The sequence below is a fragment of the Corapipo altera genome, unplaced genomic scaffold (genome assembly GCF_003945725.1).
Source record: "Corapipo altera isolate COAL_440 unplaced genomic scaffold, ASM394572v1 61286, whole genome shotgun sequence".
Lineage (NCBI taxonomy): Eukaryota > Metazoa > Chordata > Aves > Passeriformes > Pipridae > Corapipo > Corapipo altera.
In genome coordinates, this window is record NW_020884907.1 from 97,589 (window position 1) to 122,678 (window position 25,090).

General features: G+C 38.3%; 1 protein-coding gene across 1 annotated transcript in view; it reads right to left on the reverse strand.

Moving 5' to 3' along the window:
* Positions 1–337: 337 nt before the first annotated feature.
* MAMDC2 (MAM domain containing 2) overlaps positions 338–25,090 on the reverse strand; it is a 54,798-nt gene continuing 30,045 nt past the window's right edge. Inside the window, exons 6-14 of the mRNA XM_027652535.1 lie at positions 23,329–23,585; positions 19,917–20,010; positions 17,204–17,350; positions 16,066–16,331; positions 6,299–6,392; positions 4,437–4,589; positions 2,413–2,672; positions 1,613–1,697; positions 338–1,287 (exon numbers count right to left, since the gene is read on the reverse strand). Of these exons, the coding sequence (XP_027508336.1) occupies positions 1,226–1,287; positions 1,613–1,697; positions 2,413–2,672; positions 4,437–4,589; positions 6,299–6,392; positions 16,066–16,331; positions 17,204–17,350; positions 19,917–20,010; positions 23,329–23,585 (1,418 nt within the window). The 3' untranslated portion in view covers positions 338–1,225. The remainder of the gene's footprint in view (positions 1,288–1,612; positions 1,698–2,412; positions 2,673–4,436; positions 4,590–6,298; positions 6,393–16,065; positions 16,332–17,203; positions 17,351–19,916; positions 20,011–23,328; positions 23,586–25,090) is intronic.

A 25,090-nucleotide genomic window follows, 5' to 3' on the forward strand; every position in this document is an offset into this window, starting at 1 on the left:
GAGTTTTCCAATACCTTCCAGAATAATCTTCTCCATAACTTTACCAGGCACTAAAGTGAGACTGACAGGCCTGTAGTTTCTGGGGTGCTCCTTCTTGCCCTTCTTGAAAATTGGCACAATGTTCACCAGCTTCCAGTCAGCTGGGACCTCTCCAGATTCCCAAGACCGCTCAAAAATCATTAAGAGAGGTTTTGCAATGACATCAGCAACTCTTTGAGGATTCTTGGATTAATCTCATTCTCTAAAGTTCAAAATAATGACTTCAGGCTATTTTATTAGGTTGAGTTCTTTCTCCTTATGCTGATTAGTATGAAGTCTAGAGAAAAGCAATAAGGCAATATTCAAAGTTATATTTTATTAGGAAGTTATAATAATTTCCAAAAAATTTCTTACACACAAATACATAAAACCAAAAAAATAAAAAAGATGTGTGAATTAAGTTTCCTATTAATATAAATGCACGGATCTGTGGTTGGGTAAAGTGTACGTGCATTCTCTGTGAGTGTACAAACTGATTGAATAAAAAAATCCAGACAAAAAGACTTGCATGCCAGAAAACATGTAGCTTCAAAGGGTTTCATTTCATATAGTTCCAGCTTATGATGGATTATACCGAATACTAAAACTGAGTTTGTTATTGGCAAGGATGACAAATATATTTGTTATAGTAAAATAATACAGTATCACAAAAAATTGCCAGCAGAGTATTAAGTTTCCCAGAGAGATTTGTCATCATGAATAATTGCACTGAACCTTAAGGCTGTTACTAGTAGCTAGCACTATTTTCTTTCTTATTTCAAAATATTTATAATTTTCATAACAAAAATCCATTCTATCCCCAACACAAAACATTCACTGAATGCAGATTTAAGATAACACAATATTCCACTTTAATTGTGCAACTTTACTTTCCTCTTTTTACTTATATACCAGAAAGGTTAAAAAAAAATTTAAATGAATGATCTGTGCAAAATGGGAAGCCTTTATGTGATAACTGATACCTCATGCAAAAGAGGAAAAAATATTTTAAAAAGTTATGGTCTAAGAAGCCCTGAGTCAAAAATTTCATTGCAAAGGCGAGGAACATGAGTGCTCCGAGTTCTTCCTATGTATTGGTGCATATTCAAACCAATCCAATATTTACTTAAAATATATTTTAAAATAGGCAGTTTGTGCAGTTTCTCACATACAAATCTTCTATGCACTTTCTTTCAGCAGACTGTATTTAATACTCAATTTCATTTAAGCTGTCAGGATAGCCTGATGAGAACTGAATTTCTTCCACTTCTAGAATACAAAATAGGAGGAAAGACCATAATTATTTGTATTTTAATCATACATAAGAACACATGAAGCAGAATGCAATTAATATGCTGGATTTAAATGGGACTGCAATATGGTTTTTAAAAAATGTTACAGCCACTTTACTAGTTGAGTCTGAGTATGATCTCACATTGCATTAGAAAGCAAAAATTCTGCACTGACCCAGCAGTTACTAAATACTAAATTCAAACCCATTCAATGGGGAGTCAAGGGAAGAAGTATCATCCATCTAATTAAAACAAGCACTGTGAATTGCCAGGTGTCTCTTACGAGGTATATTTAAACTTACCTAAACAGGGTCCTGCCTGGAACAGAATATCATCAATAGCAGTGTCACTTCTCATTGACACACCGCGGATCACCTCAAAAATAATCTGTAAAGGTAAGACACAGCTTTTCATGAATCCCACAGGTGGACAGACTCAGAAAAATGATAGGCATGCAACTTATTCAAGGATCTAGTGTGTCCTGAAAGCCTGCTTCTTGGAAAGAAAGTTCTGTCCTCCATAAGATTGGCTTAGTCAGAGCAATTCAGTGCGTGCTATGCTGAAAGAAGCAAGTATGGTCTCCCTCTCCTTTTTCCTTTCCTTTCCTTAGTAATTTTCAAGCTCTTAAGGGAGAGTGATTAAAAAGCTCCACAACATCTGTGGATGGTGATCAGTGCAATTTTGTGCCCACTGCTGTTTTAGTCATTAGCAATTTCAACTTCCTCTTTCACAGAGAGACTGAACTAGGTTTTGTCTAAGGCAATACTGAAGTCATGCTGAAACCAAAGAGCTCTGGATTTGCATCATCCCTTGTCTTTGGTGCCACCTTAGAAAGACCACCCTACAGGAAACTGCCATTTTATCATAGCTCAGTGGCTCTGTCAAATCTAGACAGAGCTACAGACAGCTGAAGGAAAAGAAATTGCACAAGTGATCTAAAACAACCCTACCACTGCTGACAAGAAATGATGGGAAACAACATTTAAATACTTTAAAAAATTGTTTTGAGTTAATAACTATTTTAATACTTGCAAACGATTCATGTCTTTAATAAGCTCATTTCAGTTTTCCAATTTGACTGCTTCTTGCTTGTTTTTCTTACCTGGTAGTTTCTATCACTTTCATATTCTATCAGTCCCCTTAGCCATGAGATGCTTTGTTCCCCCGTCCTTCTCCACAAAGGAATCTCTTCATCATCCCCTTCCTTTTTTAGATAAACACTTAATAATCCAGTTCCAGCTCCATACATGTGATAGAAAAATGTCAAGCACTGTTTTCCAGGTATTCCTCTTAGTAATCTTGAAAAAAGGTATGCTCTCTGTCCATAGACCATGTCAGATGCCTCTATATACATGTAGTACCCTTAAAAATATATACAAGCAAATATTAGCAAAGTAAAATACTCGGCATGTTCATTATGCTCAACATGCTCATTATATTAAAAAACTATGACTCAAACTATTTTGATAAAGACTTTTAAGATGTCGACTGCAGTGTTTGTGAACTGTAATATTTGTGATACTGTAATAACAGTGGACTGTAATAATGGTGGGTTTGAATTCATAAAACCAAGAGCTGATTCAGTCTTTCTAACAAGTTTATAATATGATTTAGGCCTTAAAACTAAAGACAAATTATTTTATTATACTTTAATATGAGCTGTAGGTTTTGTTGTTTAATTCAAGGAGCTTTAAAGCATAGTGAAGAGCAAGGTCTTTGCAATGGATTGCACTAGGCTTGGTACAAATGATCTTGGAAATTCTCCAACACACTGTATGAAATTATTTTTTCTTTATGGACCTACTCTGTAGATAATATTCCTTTTCATCCTTTCTCTTGACTGCTGCTTACTACCAAACTACAATCTGGCTTAGAGGGGATGCCTCCAGTAGGGAGTTGAGCAGAAAATAGGACTCTGAGTATCATGACAGACATCTCAAGTATCCACTGGCTGCTGCTGCTGCTCCCAGCTTTTCTTCTGTCTCACTCATCCTTGGGAATCCCCTCTCCCTCTGAAGGCAATCTCACCCCCAGACCTGTGGTGAGAGAAGGGCAGGTAACACCACAAAAAGAGAGCAGAGTTGAAGAGTTGCTGCAATGTCTGAGTTCACTGTCTGCTCTCAGAGTGTACATCTCAAAACATGGAACAGCTGCTTTATGCAGCATATGGGACACAGGGATGCTCCTCAGTCTTCTGATACACCTCAGTTTGCTCCAACAGGCAATAGCTGAATGATAGATTGGAGGGGTATAATAAATTTGCCTTCCAGCAATTAATGACTTGAACACTTAAAAACTTGGTTGTGTCTGATGAAACACACAGCAACAGAAAAGAATACAAAGCAAGAAAATACCATAGCTGCTCCTAAACCAGGAATGCACTCTGATAGCAATCAATTCCTTGGAATTCAGAGACAGCTCCATGTACATCTGAGGGTACAGTTTAGGCAATGGTTGGCGCTGATGCAGCTCTCTGTGCACTTGCTTTTACTAATGAGGACTCCACTTGGCCAAATACTTTAAATTACACTAGTGAGGTTGTGGAGCAGGTTTTCAAGACAAAGGGCCTGTGTGAGCTCTTTTAGTTGCCATGTTTTCTTCTAAGTTTGAACCCAAAGTATGTTCATGCAGAAGAGATCCCAATCACTTGCACAACTTGCTGCAAAGAGATGTGTGAGATAAGGAATCAACATTGTCACAAGTGAGGCTTAAAAGGCTGTCAAAGTGCTAAAGTCAAGCTATTCAGCTATCAGCTACTTAATGATCTATATAAACTGAAAATAGGTGTAAAGTCAGCTTCAGGAAATATTCACATAAGCTAGGAGTTTGGAAGGAGCTTTTTCTGTGAACTCTGGGGAGCCATCCTGTTCTTTTATCTCCCAAAGGAAAGGGCTACTTTAGGATGTGACAACAGAACTATCCACTTAGTCTGCAGATATTTCAGATTAAACATCACATTTTCAAAACCATGCATGGGTCCCTACGAAATGTGTTTACTTCCTTGGATTAATACCTCTTCTGAACAGAAGCGTAAAAACTTTCTCTATCATCAAGGTTATAATTTCAAAGTATTTTTGATTAACTATCAACTTCTGTCCTGAAAGTTCAATGTGGGGCTTAACTCACCTACCCCAGTAGTGTGGTCTCCTTTCGGACCAGTGTAAGAAGTGGGAGTTGGACCCCTCCTCCTGTGCCAGCTCCCACGACCTCTCTTCTTTTGGGTAAACACACACTCATCTTTTTCAAAAGTACACTCTCCAGGGCTGAGCAGAAATGAATCTGTAAGGAGAGAACATAGTTTAAAACTTCAAATATATTAGACCTATATTTGGAGAGATAACACAGAAAATGTATTGCATTTACTCACCTGCTGAAATAAACATCTACCTAGCAATGCTTACAATAATCACAAGCTTATAAAAGCCAGCTTCAAACTGAATGAAATGTAATTTCATTTTCTTCACTGTTTTGAGGTAATCTGTGCTCTAGTTTAGCTCAGTAACATGTACTAAGATTCTTGAAAACATTTCATACAGTTTATTACTCTTAATAATAATGGTTTGGACTAGATGATCTTTGAGGTCTTTTGGTTTTAATGATTGGACTCAATGATCTTAGAGGTCTTTCCTATCCTTAGCAATTCTATGATTCCATAACAGGCTCTACCAGTGTAATTTTCTTCACTATTGTGGCACCCCAAGCAGATTAATGAGCTCTAGAATGTATAATGTGGATATTTAATGAGTCTTGTCAAAGACTGGAGTTTCTGTGATCTAAAATCAAGTGCTACATTTAGCTCTCCTATATTCCCTTGGCAGCAGATTCTACTACAGCATACAACAGGCCACAGAGCTGTAATTACTATAGTATTTTCATCACTTCAATTCTATTAGATGATGCAAAAGGGAGAAAGTTGATAATTCAGGTGCTTGCCAGGAAGCTTCTGTCAACTTTTCTGCTGTAGCCTGGTTTTGTTGATCAGAAGTAGACACTGAGCTGCTTTCACTTTTTGAAAAGGAGGAAGCTTTGATATCTCTGGGGCATATTTCAGGCATTTGTTTTGCTCCGATCAGAGACAGCCTCAGTGTGACTATACACCCAGTTACCAGTTCTGCACCTTTGGTTCCTTTTCCAATTACTTAGGAACTACAGAAGGGCAAAACAGACAACTGTTGGAAATGCTTTAGAAAAATGGCATCTTGTTTTATACATGTGACTTCTCTCTGTTTTGTAATGGTTAGCTGCCTGAATGCATGAAAGCCAATCAAAAGAGGTCATGAAAGAGCTATTAGGACCATTGCAAAGATATGGCTTTATTCTGAAGAAGAATGGGATTATAGATTGTGCCTGCCTCATGAGAATGGTTTCTAAATTAGGATACAATCGTTGTACTGTCAACTTCAAAATGCCCCAGAAGAGGGAGTCTGGTGAGTTCAGAGAGGTTAGCCTGCACATGTCAGAGGGTAAAGTCTTGCTGAAAAACAGTCAGTTCCTCCCACTACAGGAGAGAGAGTTGGACTGATCTTATCTGTCTTCACTAGAGAACTGCAGCTCAAGTAAGGGACTGTGTCTTTGCCTTGCACAACTGTATTTCTGGACTAAAAAAGAATAATATTGTCTTTTGAAAATATTGCTTTTGGGTCCAATCCTGGTTTGTCAAAATCCATTTTGAAAACTACTTTTCCCTCAGTTGGACTTCTGATTTATTTTAAATTGTAATGCCCTAAAAGGACCACTCACCTATATACAGCTTCACTGGAGTCAGCGAAGTTTATTAGGAGTTAGTTGGTACCCCTGTGAACAAATACTGGCACGTATGCTACTTTGCAAAAATAGGATTTATGCAATGCTCACTGGAAAAAAAGAAAATACAAGAAACCACAGTGGGATGAAGGCAGCTGTAGGATAGGCTTGGAAAATGAAGGTATGTGATGAACTCTTACTAAAAAGGCTTCCAGCAGTTGGATGACAAATACAAATGGTCTTACCAGCAGCCTGGCAGCTTCCCAGGCTCAATGATACATCATCCAGTGCCACAAGTCCACAATCCCAAAAGCTTTTACACAAGCTGACAAAGACAACCTGCAATACATAAAGGAATTTCAGTTATCTAACAAAACCTGGCAATGTTAAGAGTCTGAAATATTAGGGTTTTTTCTAAATGTGAAAAAATGTTGAAATCTACAGAACAGAAATAATGATCCACTTTGTCTTGACACATACTAATACTGCCAATGACTGAAATTTTGGTTCCAGTGGGGATTAGATGTATGTTTTCAATCAACAGAAAGTATTTTCTCACTTTTACAGGCAAGTTATGTATCTCTGTATGTAATTTCCATTTTATTAGGAGACTATTTTTTTGCATATGAGAAAACATGACTTACTTAGATTGTTGTGTTTTTTTTCCTCCACAAAACCCAGCAAATATCGACAGATACCCTTAAAACCAGGAAGTTTATCCATGGAAAAAAAAATTAAAAAGTAATGCAGACTGATAGGTAAGAGAAATGGCCATGGTGAAAAGCAAAGAACAGTAGAGATGAAATGAAACTACTGCATAAAATGAGATTAATCATAAATGATCCAAGGCCATAGTATCATAGAGCATGAGACTGGAAATGCTATGCATAATACACAGTGTTCATCTGAGTTTGTGAAGATTAAATAAAAACATCCAAGATGTTTTATTTGACTACACATTAATTCTGCCATGAAAAATACAAGTCACTCATGAGATAACAAAATAAAACGTAAAGAAACTGTAAGACTCCAGTTGCCCTTCTCCAAAGGCCGACACATATCTATTTGAATTACAGAAGACACATTAAGATTTATTTTGTGAAAACACTGCTGGCGGTTTTCTTGGCCTATCTACTCCAAACCATCTGTCTGACCATTGGGGTTATGACCATAATTTGGGAGGAGCTTTTCAAAACAATTCCTTTGTGATGAGGTCTGTGCTAGTGACTGGAGATGGAATGAGTGTCACTTCTAACAGTTTAATATTCTGGAACAACTGTGAACATCTCTGTTACATATCTGAGGTTAAAAGCTGAGGGAGTCTCAGTGCTCTGAGCTAGAGGACTATGACTGTGAGAATGATCAGCTCCCAGTAGATCCTGAAATTGTGCAGGATCTGCTGCTCCAGCTGGATCCCTACAGATTTATGGGGCCTCATGGGATTCATCATCACTGCTGTCTTAGCCTTAAGATTTAACAGGACAAAAGGTGTTTCCTACTTTTAAGTTCATTCTCAGGAAACAGGTGCAATCTATTAAAAATGGTAGCACCTTCTGGAATAAAGCATAAAATAAGATACTGATGTTAGGTGGACATCAGTCACCAGAATTTTAATAAATGCATTCTGGTGAACACTTGTAATACACTAAAAACATATTATGGTCCTAAACCCACGAATCTTCTGACAACCACATATGTAAGGGTGAGGTCAGTCCTCATTTGTGAAACAACATTTCCACACCATGGAATTGTTTTAAGTGATGCTTTCCTATTGACATCACTAGGAGCAGGATCAAGTTCTTTATTCTTAGATTGCAGTAATTTGTTCCATACAAGGTATGTAATTACACACTGGATACTGCAGAAGGCACTCCATTTCAAAGGCATTGCAAGAAAAACTGTGGCCTCTCAAAAGCCACTGAACCAGTAGCCTTTGTACAACAAAAAGATTTATCTGATTCAGTAACACTTGTAAACTTGTTCAGCTTTGCCATCTATAGCTTAAGCTTCACTAATTCTCCACTTGACTTTTGTGGTGTTAAGTGACACACTGCCATGAGCAGACTTTGTAATTGCACAGGGATGGGGCGGAGGAACTTGTACTTGGGAATGGGGAGCTTCCAGTATTAGCAAATGTACTGAAATTGCTTATAGTCCCCTCAGCGTATTTTGTGGTATTCTTGATTTAGTTTTAGGCAATGGACTAGAAGATTTTCATTCACAGGTCACATTTATTCACTCTTCTTTTGTTCTAAATATCCTTTTCTGTCATAAAGGGAAATATTTGACTATTTAAACTTTACCTGCCAAAATTGTATCAATTTGGATTTATTCAACTGCTCATTTTCCCCCTGTGTCAGATCTCTGAACCCTTCCTACAGTCTCGATAGAAGCAATCTCACGATACTTTGCATTTGTTCTTGTTTTGAATAAAATATTTGCTAGGTCAATTCTTCTAAAATTCTTCTCTTCTTGCAGAAGAGAATAGGGGATTCTTTGTGCTCAGCTTGTACTTTCTTCATATAGCATGGCAGATGAACAATGTACTAATTCTTTCCAGCTAGGTAACAAATATTCTTGGACTTGCATGCTATCTTGGAGGCTAAACTAAAAACATTATCCAGTGCAGGCAGTTGTTGCCTGTGTTACTGAAAAATAAAACATATTTCTCATGTTTCTTTTTGTTCCAATAACAGGACACAGCTAGGGCATCAGTTTTCTTCCAAACTATTACTCTAGTTTGTGGAAGCTGGTTTGTTTATTTTGCAGTGCTTAATCAATGCTCCTGGTCTTCAACCTCAAAGTATCAATAATCAGTTCTTAGCATTTATCCTGGGTTATATCAGGTATGGACAATGCCAGATGGGAACAGCTGTTAGAGCAAGCTTCTGCCAAGACATCTCGTTGGGTTGTGCTGCAGATACTGGCTGAGGTGGAAGGGACTTCTCCTTGGCACTCTGCATCTCTACAAGCAGATGTGAGTTAAAACATATGAAGTTAACCTGCTTTTGGAGAAGAAATAGTAGGACATACAGTAGGGTACCTGCAGTGTAAGGAAGAACTAATGAGGAAGCTTGTAAAAGGAGGTTTGGAGGCAGCTGGACTCAGAACAGGAGAAAAGGAGAGATTCCTCTGGATCACTATATTTTCTGTGTATTTCCTTTTCTCCTTGTTTATCCCAGGAAGTGTAGCTCTTGCTCAATTAGAGAGCCAGACCAGCCAAAAAAAAGAAAAACTGTGAAAACAGCCCAATCTGGTGAATTAAAAGCAAGCTATGCCTCTGCAGCAAAGTAATTCACCTGATTCCATCCTAGTGAATATTCCTAGATTCAAACTACACATTGTACATCAGTGTAGACACAAAACTTGGCCTGTCACTTAGACACATTTAGGTTCGATTTTTTAAAGGAGAAAGGCAGTTATAGTGGAGTCTAAAGTAGGGTTTTGTGAGAAGCTACTGTTGTAAGTTCACACAGTGATACAAATCTCAGTATTATGAAATAAAAAATAATTCAAACACCAGAAACAAAGATGAGACATGACACAAAGAAGCAGTCAAGACATTTTCACAAGACAGGGAACCTGACTTTTCAGTCAGTTATGCGAGCAAACAGCTGTATAAGCATGCAAGCCAGGGACCACCACTGGCACAGAGAACCATTCTGACTGTCTACAGCTGGAGAAGCTCACACACACTGTGGAGCAAGAATCTGCATTTCAACTGTGTGTGTGTGTGTGTGTGTGTGTGTGTGTTTGCAAGTATACACCACCATGGGAGGTATTTCTTCACAACAAAGTCCAAATGCCTGTAGACCAAACTATTTCCAATTAGCTTAATTAAACTAGATTTTCTTTGGCTTAAATATTCAGAAACTCATTTATCGAGAACAAAAGTAAGCTATTAAGCCAACATTAGAATGTCTGCAAGCTTCTGTCATTTGAAATAAATTGATTTAAAATGGCACTTGCCAGGCAAGTTCAATTTTTTGCCATGTAAATACAACGAGCTTCTGCGGGGGAAAAAGAATGGATTATGAAAGCTTCTATATAAATAATTGGATAACATTGGTAATAAGCTTGTGAGAGTTGAACCAATATTTTTGAAAATCTTTCCTGTCCAAAGGCAGAAACAAACAATGAAAGAGAAAATAAAGTCTGACAGAATAACCTAGCACCACAGACTGCTTATGATATGTCTCTTCCCACTGGATTGCACTGCCTAGTAGAGCACACTGGCTGCACACAAATGTATACAGGACACTTATGTTCCCATTTGTCCTCCAGCACCTTCCTAGATTTCTACAAATCTACTCATAGGACTCTATCCTCATTTCAATGTAACAGTTTCCTTGGCTCTTTTTATAGAGATTCTTGCCTTTAGATCAAGAAGTCTTTTCAGAAGAGGTGGCACTATAGTATCATAATACTGAGGACCCAGAACAAAAACTGAGCAAAAAATTAAAGTGTCAGTTAAGTATCACAGACACCAAAAAGCAGTATGTAGTATTTCATGCAACATATTACCTTGCTTAGCTACTGTGAAGATGCAGGCTTCCTAACCTAAATAACTTTCTCAGTTTCCAGTATGTTGTTTCCACAACCATATGTCAAGCACCACAGTCAGTGAGGTTGCACACTTTGCAAGCGCTGTCCTACTATTTACAAACCCTACCACTCTTATTTTAAACATACATTTCTGGTGACTGTTCTTCAAGAAGTTTCTTACTTTAGAGGTAAGAGAAGGAAGGACAGAAGGGCTATACTATAAAACCACAGCTCATTCCAAACTCTTTAGGGTGCACACATTATTGTGGGAAGACTGATCAAGAGTTTTGTCAGAACAGTACCAAAAAGCTTTTTTATTTGACACAAGTGAGGGTTTTTCAGAGGAGGAGGAAGAGATGAGAATGTTTGCCCTCCTCCACTTGGTGCCCAGTTAGAGAAGTGTGTCGTTCATACCAGTGACTCAGTCACAGGGATCTAGAACTTCATCATATATCCAAAATTGCTTTAGTCATTTACCTATGACTTTGGTAGAGAAGCAGGAGACACAAATTTCTCATTAGCAAAGAGAAGTGCTAGAATAATTTAATATTGAGGATCATCACAGTTATGATGTGAGAACAGAGGTGCGAAGAACCTCAGATCAAGTCCTAGAAAGGTGGCAGGGTAATAATAGATGTTTAGGGAAAAAAGTACAAGATACAAATCAGCCCTAAAGCTGTTATATTATGTCCAATCCCCAGAAAGCTGAAGGATTGACTGAACTGGAGGTCACAGTTAAACCACTGTGTTTACAATCACTGTGAGGTCTATTTTCCATGAATTTGTCTAATTCCTTTTGTTTGTTTTAAACCGTGTAAATATTGAAGTGCAACACTCAGCCGCTTGATTTTGCTCTCACACAACTCCAAGTAAAATTAGTTATGGAGGATGAGTGAAAACAAACAGATGAACTCAAAAGAGATTGAGAATAGAACATCAAAGAGGGAAAACATATAACTGAGAGTTTGAAAACCAAGAAATGCTGCCACAGCTACTCTGATGAAAGTAGAATGGACTATTATGATGCCATTTACCTTTCTGAAGATTTGATTTTGAAATCTGTGAGAGGTATTCAAGCACTATATCGTTAGGTAACATTGCCAAAACTTGCATGAATGGATAAACAACACAAGATGTTCGCTTTTGAAAACCTGAGCTTCAGAATGGTGAACCAAATCTAGCAGAAATGAGCAGAACTGGTATAAGCAGACCCAGGTGAAATCAAACCTTCATTTTAATCTAGGCATTTGGACTGTTGTGAAGAAATACCTCCCATGGTGGTGTATACCCACAAACACACACACACACAGAGTTAAAATGCAGATTCTTACTCCACAGTGAGTGTGAGCTTTTCTAGGTCTCATTTAACATGTGAAATTTTCTTTCAATTATCTCTTATATTTTTCTGCCATGTGTTGGCCTGGAAGATCAGTTTCAATACAATCAAACCAAAAGAAATCTACATATTTCAGACTTAGGTTTTTGTTGCCCTTCAAGAGGCAACAAACCATAAACAGTTTAATTTATTTTAAAAAATAACAGAATTTTTTTCCCATTTCTTCCTTTTCATGTTTATTCCCTGGGCACAGTATAAAAAAAATTGTATGTGTAAGAGGGACTTAAACCAACTGAAAGAGACAATGCCTGAAGTACAAATTGAGAAATCAGGACTTCAAATTTCCTGCCTTCTCACTAGCATTATATAGCATATGTATTTGCAGTACATATGTACACATGTATACATCCATCCACACATACATATATATATAAACATTTATGACTTGCTTAGCTGGCTTATACCCACCTAATCTTTACAACATCGTATTTTCAAAGTGTCATATTAAAGCCAGTTGGCCAGCTTCACATTTCCTGCCCACAGAATTCAAGCCATCAACTTGTGCCAGACTGCAGTTAGCTAATTCAAAAAGAACTTGCAGAAAACATTACACAAACCAAGAGATGAAAATCTGAATCTTTTTATTGTCCCAATGCAAACAAACATGCTAACAAAATTAAAACATATCAGACAGATTTTATATTGTTTCCAAAATTTTGCGAGTAGTATTCGTAGGAGAAAGATAAAGGACATGGGTTATCAGGTATTTTAGTAGAACCACCTTCTGGCTGAAAAACAAGTATGACCTTCAGGACATATGACTGCCATTAAGGAACTGCCAGGAGACTGTTTACTGTTTCTACAGCTGCTGACCCAATCTACAAGTCACACCTGGTAACCAAGAAGCTGCTCAGCCAAACTACTGTGCATGCCTACAACTTATCATTCATGTCTAGACATGATGCATCTCAGAAAACAATACGATAGGCACACTGGCCACTACATCTGTAAGAGCAAAAGTGGCAGCCCTATCTTATTTTGAGACCACATCTCTCCACTAGAAGACTGTTTTTCACTTGCTTATAACATTGCCAAGACACAATTATTTCATCTCAGACTTTCCATGCTGGGTCCTTACTTCAGGCTTGCTTTGGAAGATTTAATCCAAAAAAGTTCCATCATTTCCAAGAACAAGGCTAAGAAAAAAAGGGTTTATTTTGCCCCTATTAAAAAAAAAATATATGTGAAAAGCTTGAGCACTCCTAGGCTTTGGAGCGGGAGCAGGAAAGTGTCATACTTTGGTCTTTGTGCCAGGACTGTGCTTTCTGTCAAGTCGTTAGTTTTTGAAAAACTAGAATTTGTAAGAACTGGGACAAGCAGGGCAAACAGAGTGGGACACGAACAAGATTAGAGGGGGGAAAATTGGACTGTCCAGAGCCAGAAGCCAGAAGTAAGATGAACACTGGCATGGGGAGTGGGGTCGGAGTGGTTTGTTGCCTATGGGGTAGGTTGATAACATAAAGATGCCTCAGTGAGGAGGAAAGAGACACAAGCAAGGTTGGAGGAGGCAGGACAAAAGAGGTCAGGCTTCTCTTCTGTTTCTCAATGCTGTCCCTTCCTCCAGAGCCTGAAGTGTAATCCCCAGCTTGCTGGTTCCCACCACTCCTTGCTGTCAGGCAAAACATGCTCTGATACACCTCCACTCTTACCCTTCACTGAAATAAGTGGGGTTTGCCAGATATTTCACTAGGTGCTAGGCAGGCACATCTTCACAGATAACTAATCTAAGTGTTTGTACAATGCCACACAGAGTTCTTTTACTTCCTTCTATTGGCGCGGAAAAGAAGAAACAAACAAAATAAAGCATGAAAAGGCCTTTTAAAGCATTAAGGTTGAAAAATTGGGCATGAGGTTGCAAGGAAAAGCCAGAATCAGGTCCACTGTGCAACTTCATTCAACCCTGCTTGTGAATATTACAAGCAGACGACCTGTAACTACATTAGGTTTTAACCCTTGCCTTATGGCAGGCAGACACACGCTCAAACTTTAGCAATATTTGTCTTTTATATGCTACCTTCTCATCTCTAAACATATCTTGGTGTACTTTTCCATATTAACATATTTCAGAACTTCACCCATTTTCTTCCATGTACTATTTATCTAAAGGAAAACTTCATAAACTGAATCCCCTGCAAAATAGATGGTTATTTGGCTAAGGGGTACCTGAATTGTGATAGGCTGAATACATGCTGACTTCTCTAAAGCCCAATACATGTCCCATTTCATGATATTTGAGGAATGCCTCCTCAACAGAAACATTTTGCAACTTGTTTCCATGGGAAAGAATGGTTTCTTTCGGAAGACCTGAAGCACCCAGTGAAGGTTTTTCAGAACTGCCAGAGGCCAACAAACCCTCCTGCTGCAGAACATGGCATTTCTCCCCTCCTGCAGACCTTCAGGCTCAGAAGCAGCAAGGACATTCCCTTGACTTCTTTATTCTCCTCTGTGCTTTTCTCCCCATCAGTTACTGAGCACAGAGAGAATGGTAACTACAGACATGAAAACTCGAATTCATGAAAAGATTTCCATTGCAGGTAAACTTCTTTACAACTGTTTTAGATATACTGACTTCTAGGAAAACATAAAAATTGTACTTCGCAAATTCATGTTGTAAAAGATTTTTCTATGTAAATGTCTGAAGCTAAAAAAAGACCAGCCACCTCCAATGGCTACAAACAATTTTTAACAGAATTGCTCATGTCATCATTACTCATACAGTTTATTATGCTACTGAACCTTTTCAGAAGCAATAAAGAGATACATAAACTGTAGATGGTAAAAGTAAATGTCTCGCTTTCTTAACCAATACTTTTCATAATTAAAAAGAAAAAAAAAAGAGAAAAATACTTTCATGCAAATATCCTGGAATGACACTATGAGAAACTTATCTATCATGCACTTGCTGTGCAGTAATGAATTTTTTTTGTTCTATAAAATAAAGAGAATTAGAAATTCTGTTATGTTTTATGCATAAATACATAAAATCCCATCAAATTTTTAAGGTATCAGGTATCTGAGAAAAAACACTAGCCAACAATTAGGACTGAAATTTTTAGCATATATTTGCTTATTGATACAGTCAGGCAACTGGTTTTTGGTGAACTTTTTGAGTGTATTTACTTCAAAGGATAAACACCTTTTTTTTCCTTCCCGAGAAAATTTAAACTCAGTAACTACTGCCATTTCAAAAACTAATTTGTAGTGGACAAAATGCTGAAGATGTTTGTCTTTGATTTAGAAGTGCCTGAGTTGCGAGACAAGCTTTCATTCATATGTTCATTGTACTATCACATGGAAAAAAAAGCTGGACTAATCTAAATGTCAGCAGGTAGTGATCCATCTGGTCCTCCTTAGGTGACTCACAGATAGTGAAAATGCATTACAGAATTCAGGATAACCACAGAAGATGTGCCTACAGAAATCTCTGTAAAAGTCAGTCTTTGTAAGAAGAGTGGAGATGAGGAATAACAAGGGCTTAAGGACTTACTCAGGAGGTGATGTCAAATACTGCCTTATTAACTTGCTGAGATAACACAGTGACCTCTCCAACACGACACTGCAAATTCTTGAAGTCCATTGCACTGAATTCTGGTTTCATATTCTAGTAAAGCAGTTGAGTTTAGGGAAGTAGGATGAGCTCCCTGTTTTGATCAGAACTTAGAAGTAGCGATTTTTTAGATTAATTAAAATCTGTAATTGAGTATGAAAATTATGTGACACACAGGAAACACACAAACAAAATGATGGAATGTGGAGCATGCTGAGAAACCGAAACACAAATGGCTCTTGTTAGAGCTCCTCTGGCAAAATCTCCAGCAATATTGTGACTACAGTTGAGGACACTGGGAAGCACTGTCCCATTCCTGGTATGAAGCCCCTGTATTGGGGCTCCCATGGGAGCCAGGCTGTGAAGAAGCATTCTAGTCCCCATGGTACTGCCTGAGGAATACTATTTCACTTTGCAGGTATAGCTCACTTAGGATTAATCCCCAGATAACAAAGAACCATAAGAAGAGAAGGCAAGGAAAATCCCCATCCAGGATTTAGCAGATCTGAAGAGTTGGCTCTTACCTTGCAAGGCATAGGCTTTTTGAAGGAGATTTCAGCTTTAGTCCAAACTCCCTTTGGAGAATCCAAGACAGACCAGATTTTGTCTTGAACAACATGATTCTCCTCGAAGATATAAACTGCAAGAGTGCCACTCATTTTGAAAAACCCATATAAGGCATAATAAAAACTCAGACAAAATTGCAAGTTTCCTGGCAGGGTAGGGCCATATAGACGTCCAATGTACCCAGGCTGTGATGTATACTTTGTGTTCGCCAACAAGTAATAACCTGCAAGACAGCACAATTATTATTTCTAATATGCTATCAGCACAGTTGATTTGCTATTAAAGCAGCTTCTGTTATTGCATCAGACTTTGGCTACAAGAAAAAATTTCATCTGGCAAGAAATAGATTATCACACTCTGACAGGAAATAACAATTTTTTTTAAAAGCATCCTGTCTACTTCCAGCTCAAATGGCATATTGCTAAGTTACCAGAAATAAGTCTTTTTCAAATTTACCCTGAAAAATTCCCTGTCCTGTTGGCCTCACTGGAAAACTAGCTGTTTCAAGCTAGCAAGATCAAAGAATGGAAGGTAAGGTACAAGGCCTATTATTCCCTGCACCAAGTATAAAGAGGTGAGACTTTACCACATGTGATTAATAACCATAAATATTCTACATAAATAGATGTCTGAGTTTCAGAACTTGTTAGTAGTCCTTTCACTATGTGGCTTCACTACACAGTATTTCAGTTTTCCCTTAGCAATGCCAACTGTCCTAAGCTCGGCAGAGCCCACCTTTCCACTACAGTAAAAACAATGCATTAAGCTATTATTACATTTACTTGCATATTTTTGTGGAATCATCCCTCCAGTGACTATGGAGCAGTATAGTGAAGATACTCTGATTTATGGGCCCGCATGACTATTCATGACCTTCCCACTTCACACATGGGGAATCACAGCTAGGGTTCCAGATAGGACCGAGTTGTGTACACTGATTTTTAATGGCAGAGTTGCAGTGAGGCAAATTAACCAGTGTGCCAGTGACATTACTTAACAGAGTGAACAATGATACAACAGATTAACCTTTATATAACCTTTTATATATCCTTTATACATGTTTGACTCTTCTAAGGAAAAACAATTTTGATTTACCAAACCCAGTAGTGTGATCTCCTGCTCTATAAACATTGCGCTTCACTTTCACTCTGCTCCATGCTGGGCCATCTTTCTGATCTTGGTAAAAATTACACAGATCTTCCTCAAAATTGCAGCCTGCATTGGCAGGATCAAAAAGAGTTCCTAAAAGATAGATGTATATATTCTGTTAGGAAGAGCACAGTGTAATAAGCATAAATATCTGAAGCAGAATGATGCCAAAGCATGCTCTGGTTCACCTTTCTTTGCTTTACAGAAGACACGCATGTGCAGAGATGTTACACATATATAGTACAAAGTCACAATGAAATCAAACTATCAATTTTCTATTGCAAATTGGTCTTATATTCTTATATTTTTGCTGGAGCCAAGAGGAAACTTCCTTCCTAGCCCCCTCAAAATATAAATGAGCTACAGATATTAAGAGAAGATTCTTCTTTCAGGACATAATGCACAAAGACATTCAGACTATTTGTTTTCATTCTGCTCCTTCATGCAAAAGATATTAGGACAAAATGAGTGTGAGTGTCTGCCTGTGTGTGCATGGATATCATATTTTCATTTTAGTTTCCAAAGGGATAACTTTTGGACATCAACATTCAATATTTTTTTAAAGAGAAGTTTTTAAAAATCCTTTTGTAATCATGTATAATGTGCGTGTAAATGCATGCTGTAAATATGTATGTAAAACACTTTTTAATTCATGTACCACCTCATGGCTACTGACCTCTGGACCTTGCCTCACATATTTCAGCACTTTAGCAGTGAGGAAAGCTGAACAATTAAAAGCAAAGCTAAATCCCCCAGCCCTGCAGATGCCTCCCTCTTGACCTGCAATACTGAATTCATGGATCAGGATTTGCTTTAGTCTGAACAAAAGTCCCCACAGTGAAGGGGTGCTTTTAAGTAAAACACTTTTACTTTAAAAGCTTCATCAGTCTCTTACACCAGATGCTGGGGAAAGGAGAGGCACAATCCAAAGCCATCATGCAAATTTGGCTACATCAGGAGTCCAGATCCAGGACACTGTGTACATAACTGCAGCAGCACACGTGACCCTTCTTCATGGGGACTAAGAGAGATTTCCAGCAGGGGCAGGGAAACAGGCAGTTAGCTTCAGGAGAAGCAAAATTTTGGCTTTGGAGGGATGTCTGTGGTCTTTTCAGCCTCAGATAGGCCAAATCTAAGCACTTTGTGTCTTACTCTGCCTGCGGCCAAGGCCTCCCATCTCTGCTTTCCTAGTTAAAGAAAATGCAGCTGTAGCACTACCAGGTCCATGCAGCATTAAACCCGTATTCTGATTCATTCTTTGCTGAGCAAGTTTAACACTCGGGTACCTTTTGAACAAAACTTCCAGAAGAAATAAGGAAAAAACGTAGTGCTGTTATATACACTGTTATGGCTGAATACAAGATCTCTTGTTTTTTACAATCTCTACTCAGAAAAATTGAAGATGAAAATATGAGATAGGTCTGAAGGATCAAACAGTATATGTCGTACTCCAGCAAGATATAAAACAGATTATTTGCATTCATTTCTCAAACAGAAAAAAACCCCAACAACCAAACCAACCTTCAAAATCAGAGTTAGTAGCTGAACCTATCATATTCAGAATAGATTATGAGCCATTCAGATTAAATCTGAACTTCAACCATTGGGGCAGAAAATGCTGTAAAATTTATCCTATACTTCAACACATATAAACTGTCTGAAAATTAAAACAGGAAACACAGATGAGCACACAGCTCCCATCTCTGGAATACCACAAACACAGCATGGGATTTTTGTTGCAAAACAAAGCAAAACTGAAAGAGATATTGAGGAGATAATGAACCAGATTTACTCAGCCAGGAGTTGTGTGGATTACTAACATATCTGGAATCTACCTCCTTCAGGAGTGATACTTCAGCAGTGGAGGCAGAGCTAGCAGATACTCCAAGCAAGTAAAAACAGGGCAAAACCCCATCTTGTTCCTTGATCACTTCAAAGCATTAGCCAAAAAATTCAAACTTATGAACAAAGGAGTAGGTAGGAAACCACTAATCTACTTTTGACTAGTGTTAAATGCCCCAATAAAACCCCAGCAACCAGTACATAGCTACTTAAGAGGCTGAATTCACAAATGACAAAATCCTTTGCCCCAACTGCCTCTACAGCAAAGGTCACATGGATTCAGCTGATGTCTGCTGTTGTGAAAACCTAATAAAAACCTGAGAGCCACACCACTGTCTGAGATGAGTAATACATCCTGGAAGAGTGAAGACAGGAAGGCAAGACTCATGTTTTGGATCTGAAGAACATCTCAGGGCATATGGAATGAAGAAGAATGCCTACACTGGCATTAATGAAAAGCCCAGGACATTTTCTTCCTTATACCATCACACCTGGTAAATCTGCCCTCTCTTTCTGTGCCAGGCCTGCAAGTGGTAATTTCTCAAAACCTGGAGTGATGCAAATACAGCATTCAGTCTGGCACTCCAGTTGCAAAATCCTGAGGCGAGGTCTTTGGAAAGGAAGCATTAAGGACTAGTTTCTAGGTCAAATGAATGGCACCAGTGTTATCTGCTGTTATGTCACCAGAAGGAAAAGGAGCCCAATGGGACTGGTCAGTTGAGAAGGTAGCACCAAATATTGCAAATACTGACAGTTTAGAGGGGCAAAGCAAAGGGGGAAAACAAGGGCGGTAAATAGCAATAAGAGCTCATCATACCTGTCTGATTGCTGCAGTAAACTGGAGAGAAAGAAATGTCATCAAGGGCAACGTAACCTCCCTTGGCACTGTTGAAAGCAACTTCAAATACTACCTAGAAATTATAATAAGTTGTTATTCATCTGCCATATACTCAGCAATAATTTTGGTACATATTTTTGAAATAAAGAATTCTGATTGGATGTTCCAGACAGACTCTAGCACTGTAAATGTTAGGATAAATTAAATTATATCACTTATGTCCTAGTTAGAACAGCTGGGACCGATTCATCATTGGATGGGTGTAGCCCAAAACTGTGTATTCTATAGCCCTCCATGCCATTTCCCAGAAACTTTTGTCAGTAGAGGCCTGCGAGGTGCCCCCCCCCTCCCCCCATGCTCCGGTCCTCATGCCCTTTTGTGGAATTCCCTGACTGAGCACCCTCACACCCTTTTATGGAATTCCCCACTCTGGGGTAAGGATTGAGCATCCTTTTATGGAATTCCTCGCTCTGGGGGAGGGGCTAAGCATTCCTGCCTGAGCTGGAGAATATATAAACCTGGAGTTTCAGAACCTTTTCCACCTCTCGTGGGATCCAGAGGAGGACTGCAGCTCACCGCTCTCAGCCAGACTGAGACCACCACCCTCAACTGAACTGCAATCACCACTTTGGCCAGACTGCAGCAGCTCTTCCACCAGCAGGTTTTTCCCCTCTCCCTTTGCTTTGGACTCAGGGGGGGGCCCAGGGAACACCACTTTGTTTGTGCCCTGGGGTGCCAGGTTGTACATTTGTGGGTTAGGGCCAGTTGCTTGTCTGTGTGGTCGTACTTATTGTATTATTTTATTAAATTGTTATTCTGGTTTGTAATCTCTCTTTTGAGTTGGGTTGGTTTCCCCTGCTGGTTAACATTTAAACCAGCACAACTTATTAGGGATATAAATCAGAGTCTGACCTCAACACCAGATCTTTGTCCGCTCAGGGCCAAGGAAAAAACAAAGGGGACATAGCTCTTCTGCTGCTTTATGAAGCAATAGTTTTAAAGATGCAGTAAGGCTTCTACCATATTATACAAAGACAGTATTCACAATCTTCAGTCTGTACTGACTAGAACTCCAAAGCTGTCTAATTATTACTGTATCTAAAATCTATCTGGATCAAGAGCTAAAAACCCTGTGTTCATTACTCTCCTATTAAAATATTAAGTTTTACTGTTTTCTGTAAACATCCTCAGACACTGAAACCCATGACTTGGCATCAGCTGGCAGGGAAGATTTCCTTTACAAAATTTATTTAAGAACCAGAAAAGCTATTGCTGTGCTTTGTTTACCACAAAGATCAAACAATATTTGTACTTAGTCATTCCCAAAGGACATGATTTCCTCAAGTAAGTGGAGGACAGTATATAACTCTTGAGGAAGTGTCTTAAAATTTCTCTTAAGTATCAAAGGTCTGAGTTACAGAAAAACTTTGAGAAGATGCCTGAATCCCAACGCAACCCCAGGGACAAAACAAGGATATGAGGATAAATGCTTTTAGAGCAAGATCGTGTTCGGTGAAAGCAATGCCTGTGATGTCTTGCCTATGGATGGGAGCCAAACTAGGAGAGCTGTGAAAGAACCCTGAGCAATGTCCTTTAGCCAGATGAAACAAAGAGGAAGACCCTCTTGAAGCAACTGAAGAAATTATATGCAAGGTTTAATCTTATTTCTATAAAATAATCTTTAAAATATTTACTGTGTTGGATTACATATAAGTTCATTGGGCAGATTAAAGGCCCATCTAGCCCCGTATCCCTTTTCCAACAGAGAGCATCTATAGAGAGAATTGAAGACAATGGCAGGCTTTCAGTTCTTCTTCCCTCACATTACATTCCTGATGGATTCTTTCTTTCCCATTAATTGTTCTAATTAGTTTTTTAACTGATCCAAATAATGGCATGCATAGCATGCTGTGGAAGTGAGTTCTACAGATATGTCATATAAGAAAATATATTCAGTTTAAAACTGTTACCTGGTAGCTAAGAATTTGGAACAGCAGTGTAAATTATGAGAAAAAGGGCACAGTTATATTTTCTGTGTTATTCATGACTTTTAAGAACCTCTACCATATTCTACTTCAAACTTTCTTTTAAGGGCTGAAAACTGCTATTTCATTAATGTAACCTCTCCATACTTTTGATTATCTGCACCTCTCCCTCTTGTAGTTCTAAGATATTCTTTTTTAATTGAGAGGGCTCAAGTTACATACTCCACTTATCACGAGGGTACCCTGTGCATTCATCCAGAGGTATAACTTCCTCTGTTTTACGGTTTATTCCAGTGTAGACAGTTTCCAACATTCTGGATGTTTTTTTGAATGCTACTAAGAAATCAGAGGGTATTTTCACAAAACTAACCGCAGTAATGCCAAGCTTTAAGTGATTATTAATTAATTTCCATTGATAGTCCTAGGACTGGTTTTGTCTTCTTCCTTTGTACGTATTGAACCAGTAATTCACTTACCATTCAATATTACGAGACTCTCTTTTCCCTTGAAGTCTGACAGTTGAAATGGATGACTTGATCACTGACGTTTTAGAGTATAAAAGGGCTACGTAACATCTCATGAAAATTAGCTCTACCCCTCATAATTTCTGAAAATTTGCAGGCTTATGGTGAATTAGCAAATAACTTAGGTGGAATTAAAGCAAGTAGACAGAATTTATTTGTAATCACAGTATTACAAGTATATATATAGAGAAAGAGTATTTATGTATGTGTATATAAATACATAAATTACATATATATGTATAAAATATACATGCTAAGTATATATGTATGTATATAATATATACACACTTTATTTCAATCTTCTAAGTTTGAGGTATTTCTTAGTAAACACTAAGGAATAAAGAATTCAATTTCTTTCTGATATTCTTGAAAGTCATTATAATAACCATCGAGGATTGTCTTTTACATCTAAGGACTACTGTACTATTAGTACCCAAGTCTGAACTCTATCTCATGAATTGCAGGGTCATATTAAGGTAGAGAATAGACCTCACATACATTGTAAAAATTGTCTTCTTCAGGGCATTATTTTATGATACTCAGCATCCTCAAAAATGGACCATGGAGTCACAGAAATATGGGACTGAGAGAATCATTCAGTCACAACTGAGAAACCTCACATTAGTAGGACTCTACAACCTTCCAAGGTATTCTGATCAAGCACCACAACACCTGACTTCAAAACCAAGCACAAGTATGGAAAGTGATCCCTCCCTGACACTTATGCAAAGGGCAAAGAAAACCACAGATCACCAGCATCTTTATAACCATTTTTTGGATACTGGATGGTCACTGCCATGTTCCTGGCTTAGCCTGAGTTGGCACTCATATCTGAGGCAACCTGGAAGTCATAGCTGGCCTGTACAGGCAGGATTGCTTTACCTCCATGGGGTACGGTGCATTGAAATCAACTTCTGCCAGTGCCCAGTCTGTACTCAGAGCAGTGTCTGTTTTCCAGATCTCTTCATAAAAGCCACTCACATCTCTCAAGTAAACAGTAAAAACAATGCTGCTCTCCTGCTTAAGTTGATAATAAAAAGATAAGCATCCAGACATTGGGGCTGTTGTCTTTGGTGAGATTAGCTGGGCCACTTCCTGAAAATGTTTGACGTAAACAGAGTCCACGTACATGTAATGACCTACGAGTAGGAAAGAAATTTGGTATAAGTCACAGTATCTCATAGTATCTCACAGTATCAGGAGATGAACAGGGACTAAACATATGACTTAGACCATGTCCTGGCAACAATGATTGCTTTCTAGTAAGTTTTAGTAATTCTAAAAGATTTTTTTTTTCTCCTTTCCTCCTATGTACAAGCCAAAGTTGTTTGGTTAAGGTACCACTGGCAAAATAGTCAGTCTCAGCTCTTTCTTAAATATTTGTTATTATTATAAATAAATATTTATATTTATATTTATATCTGAAAAGTAATAACTCTAAATTTTGGGAGCCATCCATAAATGAAAAAATGTGTAACAATTGTGTAAATTGTCTGCCTACCAATACCTCAGTATAGTATTTAGTCTTTTTTCTGAAAAAAAGGCACTGAAAAGTGCAACCTTTACTAAGGCAACTGAAGTAAATGATCAAGATTATAAGTCATGTTTTCTCACATTTTAAACAGCAGTTCTTTTAATATATCTAATTAATTGGCAAATAACCTTTAATCTGCACATTTCACTGTTTGTATAATTCTGCTTGGTCTATCTAGGATTTGGTTTATATATCTTTACTGAATAGACTGGAGGTTTTTTGTAAAACCTTAAAGAAGACTTTTGGGAGACATTAATAAGCAGAAAAGTGCATTACCCACGAGTACACACTCCCTCCCCCTCAACAGCCAATACGACCTGCAGGATTTTCAAAGGGTACAGCTTCTAAGACTTTGATTTTGGAACAGCAATCTCAATTTAAACAGGTCACATTCATGTTCACAAATATGCTGTGCATCTCTAGTTTTTCTTCTTCTACACTCCCAGAAACACAGCACCAAACAGTATATGATTAATCAAAAAATGGTTCTTCACAAGTAGAAAACTCAGAAGAGAATGAAGTGTCAAATTGGCAGAGTACTTCAGCATGGACACTGCAAACTGTGCCATTAGGTTTGTATGGGCATCACTAAGATAATTAGCTCATAGTGTTCTCAAAGCTGTAAATGTCACTTCTCACTTCACTCTGGTGAGAGGAGGTGAAAGGGCTTTCTTTGCTATGGGTCTCCTCTAGCTTGCCCACTGCCAGGGGAAAGGTGACTTAAGTGATACTTGCCTGAGAAGTTCTCAGCTTCACTTTTACTCTACAGTTTGAGCACATTTCATAGCTTAGCTATTATCTCCCTGGCTGATGCACCTCCATAGTCCAATTCTTGCAAAACAGAAGGCTCTTTTTTGACTTTAGGCTTCCTGTGGCCTTCTCAGTCAATGGTCAGCAGTGAGGGTTTGGTGTGAAATAGAAATGCTGTGGCTACAAGAAAATAGATCCCTCCCAGTTGGCAGCATTTCCTGTCACAATACACATTTAATAGGTTGACCCACTGTCTGTTGTTGAAGTTGTGGTAAGTTAAACTTCCATCAAAATTTTACCAGCATTTAGGTGCTGTGACATGATGCAGGGACGGAGTTACACTCTGTACTCAAGTCACAC